The sequence below is a fragment of the Hyposmocoma kahamanoa genome, unplaced genomic scaffold (assembly GCF_003589595.1).
Source record: "Hyposmocoma kahamanoa isolate Upper Pololo Valley unplaced genomic scaffold, ASM358959v1 224, whole genome shotgun sequence".
NCBI lineage: Eukaryota > Metazoa > Arthropoda > Insecta > Lepidoptera > Cosmopterigidae > Hyposmocoma > Hyposmocoma kahamanoa.
Window position 1 is genome coordinate 5,528,609 of NW_020653743.1, and position 10,737 is coordinate 5,539,345.

General features: G+C 35.3%; 1 protein-coding gene across 11 annotated transcripts in view; it reads left to right on the forward strand.

Annotated features, from left to right (window-relative positions):
- Positions 1-10,737, forward strand: part of LOC113228109 (plasma membrane calcium-transporting ATPase 2) — a 322,320-nt gene that overhangs the window by 295,836 nt on the left and 15,747 nt on the right. For all 11 annotated transcript variants that reach the window (XM_026461259.1, XM_026461263.1, XM_026461262.1 and 8 more), the window contains 7 exons: positions 864-1,043; positions 1,968-2,162; positions 2,786-2,992; positions 5,152-5,350; positions 6,291-6,502; positions 8,380-8,531; positions 8,715-8,841. In XM_026461259.1, the coding sequence (XP_026317044.1) occupies positions 864-1,043; positions 1,968-2,162; positions 2,786-2,992; positions 5,152-5,350; positions 6,291-6,502; positions 8,380-8,531; positions 8,715-8,841 (1,272 nt within the window). The remainder of the gene's footprint in view (positions 1-863; positions 1,044-1,967; positions 2,163-2,785; positions 2,993-5,151; positions 5,351-6,290; positions 6,503-8,379; positions 8,532-8,714; positions 8,842-10,737) is intronic.

Below are 10,737 nucleotides of genomic sequence, written 5' to 3' on the forward strand. Positions count from 1 at the left end.
TTGTTATGTGAAGCGATAATAAAAAAACTATTTCATTGATAATTAAAATGAATAGACAAGCCATGTGGCACTTTTTTCAGCCAACTTGTTATTGAACATCGTCAGAAAAATCTTGTTGAAATTATCCCGTGTATAGCGGGACATGACTACCGCAGAACCGACTCTGTAAGCGGTGCGCCTGTATAATAATAATTATTATTGTAGAAAGTCACAAGTTACAATTTTAGACATTAAATATGTAAAATATGTAACGATAAAAAGTACGTAATAATCTTTTCAATAATGCGAAATTATTATTCTAAATATTCTCACTGATTTTTTTTTATAATTAGCAATTTGTATAATTCAGCGGTCATTGTCTTCTTCTTCTTGTTATGGCCCCATCGAAATAATCACTGATTTCGCCAATGTCAAGTAAAAATTACTATGTACGGTAGTTTTGTAGAAATAGTATAAAAATTATGGCGGACAACGCCATTAGCAAGGCCGGTACCCTGCGGTCATTGTCTGATTATACTTCAGTTTTTTTTTTGTTAGATTATTATAAATTTTCATGCATGCGTAATTTATATTGATCTTATTGACATAATAAAGTGAAATTTGTATAATTCAAAATATTATATATTATAATTAAGGTCGAATCAAATTGTTTTGTTTTTCAGAGATGTTCGAAATTTTAATATAATAATAACATCGAATGAAGCAATAATAACATTTTCACAGATAATATTTTAACAAAATGTATCTTTATGCTGATCGTAATTTGCGGTTTTTGAACACATCATGGAGGGTTTATGATATGTATGTAGATAAAATCCTAAACATTAACATTAGGAAATGTAACCTGAATATTCCCTACCAAGGTGCCAGAGGCGATCAGAAAATGCCAGAAAGCGGGTATCACGGTCCGCATGGTGACGGGTGACAACGTGAACACGGCGCGCTCCATCGCCGTCAAGTGCGGTATACTTAAGCCTACGGATGACTTCCTCATTCTCGAAGGAAAAGAGTTCAACAGTCGGATCAGGGATGCTAATGGAGAGGTGAGTGTCTTTAATAACTTTGTAACTGCCTCCGTGCGGAACGGTTACGATGCCGGACTGCCACGCAGAGGTCCTGGGTTCGATCCCCAAGCCGGGAGAAACATGTGTATGGCCTACATTTATTTCTCTCGTGAGTTTGGGTATAATTTGTGGTTTATCTGTGTTTGTGCCTAGGTGCGGGGCTATGAGTGTGTTGCTTTATTAAAAATAATCTTGTACCTACCTAATGTTGTATCTACTTGGGTACTATCAATTTTAGGTGGCTAATAACGTCATAGGCTTTTTTATTGTGCAACGGTTATTCTTAACCGACTAAAACAAAAAAAGAGGAGGTTCTCAATTCAAATGTTTTTTTAATGTATGTTACGCGATGCTCTAATTTGTGAACCGATTTTGATGATTCTTTCTGCTGGAAAAGAGAGTACCTCAGTATTGGTCCCTGTAACAGCCACAGACGTGCCAGTATGTCTAACCCTCTTCCGACATTCAGGCACGACTTAGTGCAAGCAAAAGTAACGACCATGCCCTGTGAATCTGCATAAGACACATGTATCAATGTAGTATAAGTAAGTAGCTCAAACAAAATATAACACAGTCATTTCACCAACCCACGACTCGTCTATCATTCTCTACCAAACCACCATGGCGAAGTGGTGACCACCAACACCTTTCACCTACGCCATGGTAAAGACCCATTTAATTTTTAAGAAAATATTCCACCAGTAAGGGTGGCAAACTAGGGGTGAAATTGTTTTCGCGCAGATGTAATGCCACGAACTTTTGAGGTCGGTTTATTTTAGTACTCTGTTCTCAGATTATTTTGTACCTTAACAGAAGAGATTACTCTAAGCATAACATTACAAATACCAACAGACATAATACGATCTCTGGTAATAACAACTAACATTAAACACATGCTTTCAGGTACAACAAAACCTAATAGACAAAGTGTGGCCGAAACTCCGCGTACTCGCGCGATCCTCACCCACTGACAAGTACACCCTGGTAAAAGGCATGATCGAGTCGAAGGCGTTCGACACGCGCGAGGTGGTGGCCGTGACTGGCGATGGTACCAACGACGGACCTGCGTTAAAGAAGGCTGACGTTGGATTTGCTATGGTAAGTTTACTCATAGGAAATGAAACTATTTTTTTAGTATTTAAATCACGTATATTTGTTTTTTCAAACAAACCAACCTTATTATATTATTGGATCTGCCAGGACTTGAACCAGCATCTGTTGCCACACCAGGGCCGCCGTTTTGAAGTAAAGAAACTGTCATAACTTTCCCACAGGTGACGCTGACATCTGCTGACTCGGACAGTAGCTCAGCTGGTAAAACCGGTGGCCCCGGTATGGCAACCGACGCTGGTTCTAGTCCATCAGATAGATACCTCCGATGAACACTACTTTATTTTTTTATTATTTTCTGTTATTTTTGTAAACAGACATATTTAGTTACTAATATTATGCTCCCCGATTTTTGTAAGAAAAAAGAAACAAAAAACAAAATTCGAAAAAAAAAACAAAAAAACCAGTTTTGTGAAACAAATAAAGAAAGAAAAACAAAATAAAAACAGAGATGACCAAAAAATTCAGTTGGCGTAGTGTGTTGTTCGATCTTTGTATGAATAGTAAACAAACTAATGGAGTATTGTCACAAAAAATAACTGAATATTGCATTGATAAAAAGTCATGATATTCAATATATAAATATTGGTCTTCACCTTTTTTTTACTCAGGGTATCGCGGGCACAGATGTAGCGAAAGAAGCGTCTGACATCATCCTTACGGACGACAACTTCTCGTCGATCGTGAAGGCCGTGATGTGGGGTCGCAACGTGTACGACTCCATCGCGAAGTTCCTGCAGTTCCAGCTCACTGTCAACGTGGTCGCCGTCATCGTCGCCTTTATCGGGGCCTGTGCGATACAGGACAGCCCTCTCAAGGTGCTTTTACAAGAGTGATATTTCGGACTCGGGCAGTATTACATACAATACCTTACGTCAAACAAATGAAAGCCGTATGTAAGATGATAAAATTATAGGTTGTTCAATTCACAAATTTTGCCATAAAAAAAATTTGTCGAAATTCTAATTTAAGACCTTTTGTGTTGTGAAGGTTGAATTTGGCGTAATAATATCGATAAAAACGTTATCGTCTTCTAGACAAACACACTTACACTATATTATTATGTATGATATAGTTTACAACTTAACGTGCACAATACAGTAAATACTTATTAATTAACAGATAGTTGCAACTTCAATTATAGACAACCACAGCATGCACTTAATATATATATTAAAATTTGCCAATGTAATACTATATATAAAAAGTGTACAATGTAAACGTGAACTTATTCAAATAGGTACAAAGCGATAACATGATAAAAGGAAACAGACATTAGAGAACTAAAGTTCTTAACTAACTTAACTGTTAAAGAGCAAATAGTTCATTTCACATAGCATGAGTACAGTGACGTTGGACATTTAAAGTTTCTAGAGACGTTAGTGATATGAAATAAAATAAAAAAATTGGTTTAAATATCATATCAAAATAATTTAAAACGAAGAGGTAATCGATTTAGAGACTGTAGTTTAAGAACAAGTAATAAACAAAATAAAAAGGATTCAATTATTTTGTTAAATTATTAAAAAACTAATACATCAAATAAGACAATCAGAAACAACGAAACAAAAAGGCAACGACAGAGCCTGAAATCAATAGCAACGAAACGAAATTTGAACAATTACTCCAAAAACATCACGCAAAGCTCAAAACAAAAGAATACACTCGTGTTGACGCGATATACACAATAGCCGATTCGATTTATCGATTTATTGTATGGTGTAAATATCTATGGATAAATATTCCTTTTTATGTATTAAGTACTTGGGGTAATTTATTTTTATCTTTTTTATTTCATTTATTATCTACTTAATATACTGTAAATTTTAAAATTACAACTGCAACAAATGTTGTTTGTTTTTGGTATATTACAACAAATTTACAATTGTTTTTTAACCTGGTGGAGAGATTAGTTAAAAATAGCAAGCATGCAATGTAAAACTTTGAAATGGTACATTCCATGTGAAATGGACTACAGTTTGAATATAATATGATGACATCATCAGCTGTATATTTTTATCTTTTACTATTCTATACACGAATAATACCATTTTCAAACTATGCGTCGATTGTGGAGTACGTTTATAACATGTAGAATTTATATTTAAAGTTGTAAAAGTAACACTCCTAAATCAATTTAGTACCACATTCGTGTCATTTCTTTCTGTTAACCGTACCAGAGAAGCAGGGGGCTCAGTGAACCTAATTGTTCTGACAAATAGAACAGAGAAACCAGTTTCAAATGTTAAATTGCCACAGTTACCTTTTCATCATGGCATCTCTAGTTAGCGATGGTAGCTGTAAAGGTACCTCTCTGAGTGAAGAAATAAATGTCTCACAGATGGCGTTACGGAAAAAAGTCGTTAAAAACCAAAAACAAAGCTCTATAATAATAATAACGCATACACTCAACATAGCCCGCACTAGGGAAACCCTGTGTCGCGGGTGCCATGAACACACACATAGACAACCACAAATTACACCCAAACTCACGAGAGAAATAAATGTAGGTCATACAAATATTTGTCCCTGCCCGGGAATCTGTGTGGCAATGATAACCGTTCGGCCACGGAGGCAGTTAAACCTGCAAGAAGCACATAGAAAATTTCGTAAATTAATAATATTCGTAATTAATTGGCAGAGTTTCTGGCACGGATTGCCCATGGGTGCTGGTTCCCATCCAGCCGGATCTAATGAATTTATCTAAGTGCTCGATCTTTGTTATTAATAATTACAACAAACTAGTGGAGTAATTTTTCAAAAAAGAAAAGTTTAATATCATGGTAGTAAAGCATCGTGATATACAATATACTTAACAATTCTCTTTATAAAAATGAATCGCCAACATAACAATTGTTAATTTTAACGACGCACGCTTGCCACCTAACGCGATGTTGCCATCTAGAAATTTGAAATAAAAACTTGCAAGCTAAATAGTTTTTGAATAGTTTTGATAATGTAAGTTCGTATTCCTCAGGCCGTACAAATGTTATGGGTGAACTTAATCATGGACACGTTAGCGTCTCTGGCGCTGGCGACGGAAATGCCAACGCCCGATCTGCTGCAGCGCAAGCCTTACGGCCGCACCAAACCGCTCATCAGCCGCACTATGATGAAGAACATCCTTGGACAGGCCATCTATCAGCTGTTCATCATCTTCTCTCTCTTATTTGTAGGTTAGTAATGGTAACACGTGGAGAATTACTACAATTGTTTGGATTGAGAGTTAATCAATAGAGCATTACGTGAATTTTAAATTCGATGACCGCAGTGGCCCAGTGATTTGTACTGTCCCGGGTTCGATTCCCGGTGGAACAATTTAGAAAATAAATATTATTTGTGTTAATAATTCGACCCCTCCTACGTAAAGTATCGTATGTCGAAATTGCCAAGTTTACAGGGGAGCGTTTTCAAGTTCTGAATTCACTGAAAGAGTGATCACCATAGATCATCTAACCGATATCTAGGATTTTATAATACTCTATGTGTGTAATGAGCTTTGCCGAATAAAACTGAGAAATGCTAAAGTCACGTGTTATGTTCGTTTCAGTGAATTCAGAACTTTAAAACGCTTCCCTATAAACTTGGCAATTTCGACATACGATACTTTACGTCGGAGGGGTCGAATTATAACAAACAGTGCAGTAATTTCACAAAAAAATAATTGAGTATTATGGTGGTGAAACATACTGACATTAAATAAAAACTTTATTACAACAAAAAAAGCGCCGTCTCTAGCCAGTGCTGGTAGCTTTAAAGGTACCTAACTGGGTGAAGAAATACTTTCACAGAATTCTCACAGAAGGCGCTACGCGAAAAAATTTCGGATATAAACTTTTTTGGTTTTCTTTTAATAATAATACTAATCAGGAATATTATTCCCTAGTTTGAGACGAGGTGATGTCGGCTTTCACAATATTATTAAAAAACTTGAAGTAGTCAAAGAAAGAAAGAAAATAAAATTATAGGCACATGGGATTTGTCAACTTGCAGTGCCCCTCCGAGCTTTGCGATTTAAAGCTCGTGAGTGGCACTGCAACTGTTATGGACAGGCGTGTCGCTTACCGCCAGGCCCGTCACTTGGTATTATAAAAAAAATGGACTAATTTTGTGCAGGCGACAGAATCCTAAACATCCCGTCTGGTCGCGGTGCGGCGATTGGCTCGGAGCCGACGCAGCACTTCACGATCATCTTCAACACGTTCGTCATGATGACGCTGTTCAACGAGATCAACGCACGCAAGATCCACGGACAGAGGAACGTTTTCAACGGACTCTTCACCAACCCTATCTTCTACTCCATATGGATCGGCACTGCATTATCGCAGGTATTTTTTTTAAACGCACGCACTAATCGCACAGCACTACGGAAACCGTGTGTCGCGGGTGCCATGGACAGAGATAAATAAATATTGGCCATACAAATATTTCTCCCGGTCGGGGAATCGAACCCGGGACCTCTACGTGGCGGTTCAGCATGGTAACTTTTTGGCCACTGAGGCAGTTAACAACCGCAAATGTACACAGGGGCATTTTTAAAATAACAATTAACAAACTCGCCATAATATAGTCCATAACTAAAGCACCGGCACGCTATGATGGCTGTTTTGACGTTTGTCCGCTCATCAAGTTTCGTATTAATTCATTTTTTGATTTGAGCCAATTGATTTTTTTTATTAAGAGTTTTGCTTTGGTTACAAGTCGTTTGAGCCATGTCTTCGTTTAATTATCGGAATCCTCAGTAATGTTTTCCATCGTGATTCTAAAACAATATGTTTTCACTTTCTCTTATGTAATTTAGTTCACTTATTTGGGTTTTTTAAATAGTCTAAAGCGACAGAAGTCAATATTTATGTTTTCACTTAAATCACATTATCTTGTATCACTTTGAACAAAAATTTTGAATTCTTAATTATTAGGATTTTTAGGATAAAGTCTTTTGTAATTTGGTTTAAAATAAGGAATATAGTTCTAACTTTCTTCATCACTATTTCTTTCTTCGTTTTTACTTCATAATTTACTTAAAATAAAAATAATCTTTGTAAAGACTTATAGTTGTTTCAAAAGTCCGCCATTTTTCATTGGAGAGGGCTAATTGATATACATTTTTGTCAATAGTGACGTGCTGTAAAATTTATGGAATGTATAATTTTACGACACAACTCAGCATTTGCTTTTCGAAATTCGAAATTTTAAAAAATGAAATCTAATACGATCGTCACTTACAGGATCGTTGGCCAGCACAACTTCTACCTCCGGCAAACTAACGTCAATGCTCAATGCAAACAAAGCAGTTTCGAATTGACGTTATACTAATTAAACATTTTTATATTCGTTTTATTAAAACTTTTTAATCACCCTTTGCAATACTTTATTTAATTATTAATAGAATAGAATAGAATAGAATAGAAACCATTTATTGTAACGCCACATTATAAAAAAAACACAAAAACAAAGACTAATATAACTAGAACAGAAATAACACAAAGAACAGCATTAAACATTTCAACAACAAGTTACATAATACTATAGTGACATGTGTGCGGCTGTGGCGTGTACAAAAGGATCCCATTCTGCTAAAGTCACAACCAAGGCTAGGTTGTGACGCTGGTTTTCAATGGGCCCTAGCCGAGTGAGTGAGAGTGACGGACGTATGCGTCCCGAAACAGAAAATAAATAAAATAAACTACGTAAATACTTATATCATGAGTGTGTATAGTGTTATTGCAGTGTGTACTCTTATATCGAATAAATAATACGCATTTGATTATATTTTTTGCGATAATGAATTGATATTTAACATCACTATTGTAATCTGACAAAACGGCCATCATAGCGAGCTGGTACTTATGTTCCATGACTTTCTACAAACCATAACATCGACATTGACTCATCTCATTGGTCGGTGTGTTCACCATAAACCGTTTACGTCACACGCCTGACAAATTTCCATACAAGTGTCAGTGACAAAAAAGATGCTCGACAAATCTATCCACTTTTTCTAAGGCTCGGCGTGTAATATTTATGACCTGATATTGGGCTATTAGATTACTGAGGAATAACAAAAACAGGTTAAGATTTATGAATATAATTGATTGTTTATTAAGAACCACACAATCTACACAAAATGTGTCCTATTTTGTATACAAGACGTTCTTTTTAATATTCATCATTTTACTAAAGAGGTGTGGCCGAACTGTTCCAGGTGGTAATAATTCAATTCGGCGGCATGGCATTCAGCACGGTGGGGCTGTCGATAGACCAGTGGTTGTGGTGCCTCTTCTTCGGCGCAGGAACGCTCGTGTGGGGCCAACTCGTCACCACCGTGCCCACTCGAAAGATCCCTAAGACACTGTCGTAAGTATCGATAGTGAGGGTCTACTTGTAGTGATTTATTTTAAAAATGTTGACCCGCGCCACATAACACAAATGTCTTCAACATCCTATATTTGTTTTTTTTTTTTCATCGAGACGAGTACGATAATGACGGTATAGCTTAGTTAAATGGTCAATATTTTTCACATTGACGCATGTGCGCAGCTGGGGCCGAGGTCAACCGGAACCGGACACGATTCAACCAGGGCCAGACTATGACGGGGACCTGGACAAGAAACCGCGAGCCGGCCAGATCCTGTGGATCAGAGGCCTCACGCGGCTGCAAACACAGGTACGCACTAAGTTTATCCTTCTTAAAATACCGCTATCGTTTATCGGGGGTGTGTGTCATCAGTTTAGGGGATGGATAAGTTGGGTTCGCTGTAAAACGTGTGTGTAGAAGTAATACGATTTGCTAGAAACAAAACCTTACATACTGTATCATTTGGCGTCTAATAATTTATTCCTTATATAAGAAAACAAATGGGTATGTAGAATATAGTTGACAAAACTTACAAATTACATGTAAAAGATAACATAAAACGCAGCAGTTGTCAAGAACTTGTAGTTTTTTTTAAATGTATACACACTTGTTGTAATTTTAGATTAAAATTGAAGAGCCGCGACGTGAAGTAGGAATCAAGATTAATGATTAACCATATTTCTAAAGGTAATTTGTTTATTTATAGATATTTTCAGGTTATGGGTAAACATCTTTTAACTCAAAATATAATAATACACAAGGGAGTTTGAAACACGGTTTGAAATCTAAAATTAATAATACCCAACTTATTCTTCCACAGGATTGTTTTGTCTAATTAATCTTTCGATTTTGAGTGCAAAGGGTCTGAAATGCATTTAAAAAAGGGCTAAATCAGACCTTTAAAAGGGTTGTATTTGGGATTATTATGTTTTTTGTTTCACTAGAAAAACATATACGGACTCTTTGGACAGACACACTTAAGTTTGAAATTCAAATCTGGCATTAAGAAAAATAAAAATAATTATAATATAATTTATTCAGGTATGACAGATATGAATTTTTAATAAATAAGCTAATGAAGAACAGTCGACTACCATGTTATTAAATAATCAAGATTTTTATGAGCTACTTTTAAATAAATAAAAAAACTAAAATATATTTTTATATTATATATCCAAAGCAGCGTATATTGTTAAAATGATAATAAAGCTTTTTTTGTTTTAATTTTCTAAAAAAATACCAGAAAACGACTTTTGTTTATTAGCTATTATTTAAAGCATACGGCCCAATACAAACTTTGTCTACATTGTTCAGATGTATACAAATTTATTAAATATAAAAATCCTTCTTTTTGAAGTTTTGTTTGCGTTAGGCTGTGAGCTTTTCATATCATACAATGACATCCAAAATTCTGTAAAACTTAGACATATTTTATTTCCAGATGTCATACTATGGTATATGTTGTTGTACGGGAATTGTTTGTTACTATATTTGGAAAAAGAATGCAGTAACAAATATGAAACTTTATAAACGATTATATATTTACGTTAATATATAAAAAGTAATGAAAAAAGTGATAGGAGTGGCAGAAATCATTGTTCGTGTGTATAATTCGAAAGAGGGATAAGTTTTGAGTTTACAGCTATATTATAAAAGTATATACAGCAAAATCAACAGGTCAACACTGCGGATACCTTGGGCATCCTAACGCTAAGTTACCGATATTATTGTCCGTTTATATCTATACTTTTACTATTTATGCATACAAAAACGAATAATACCACCATTTTCAAAACAATGCATCCATTATAGAGTTATATCGTCATAGAAATAGCGACGCCGTCCATTTATGTTTACACATTTTAATTTTGATACAGTAAGCCGGAAAAATCACTATTCGAAATTTTAAAATGTCAAAATAAAGACACAAGTAAATCCGACGATTGATTCAATCTTACATTTTTTTTAAACTGTTCCGTTTATTTTTTGTTTATCTTTTGTTCTGTTTCATTTTTCCTTTTATCTCGTATTTATCATTTCATTTCTCCTATACTTCTGTTCTCGTTCGAACGTTTTGTTTTATACCTACACAGAGAAACACTTTACAAGATAATAATAGTAGAATGCTATATTATTTTTGGCCCATTAATGAAGTAGTACATTGTTCGGTCACTAATTTTATATACAAAATTGTGTTACTCTAAA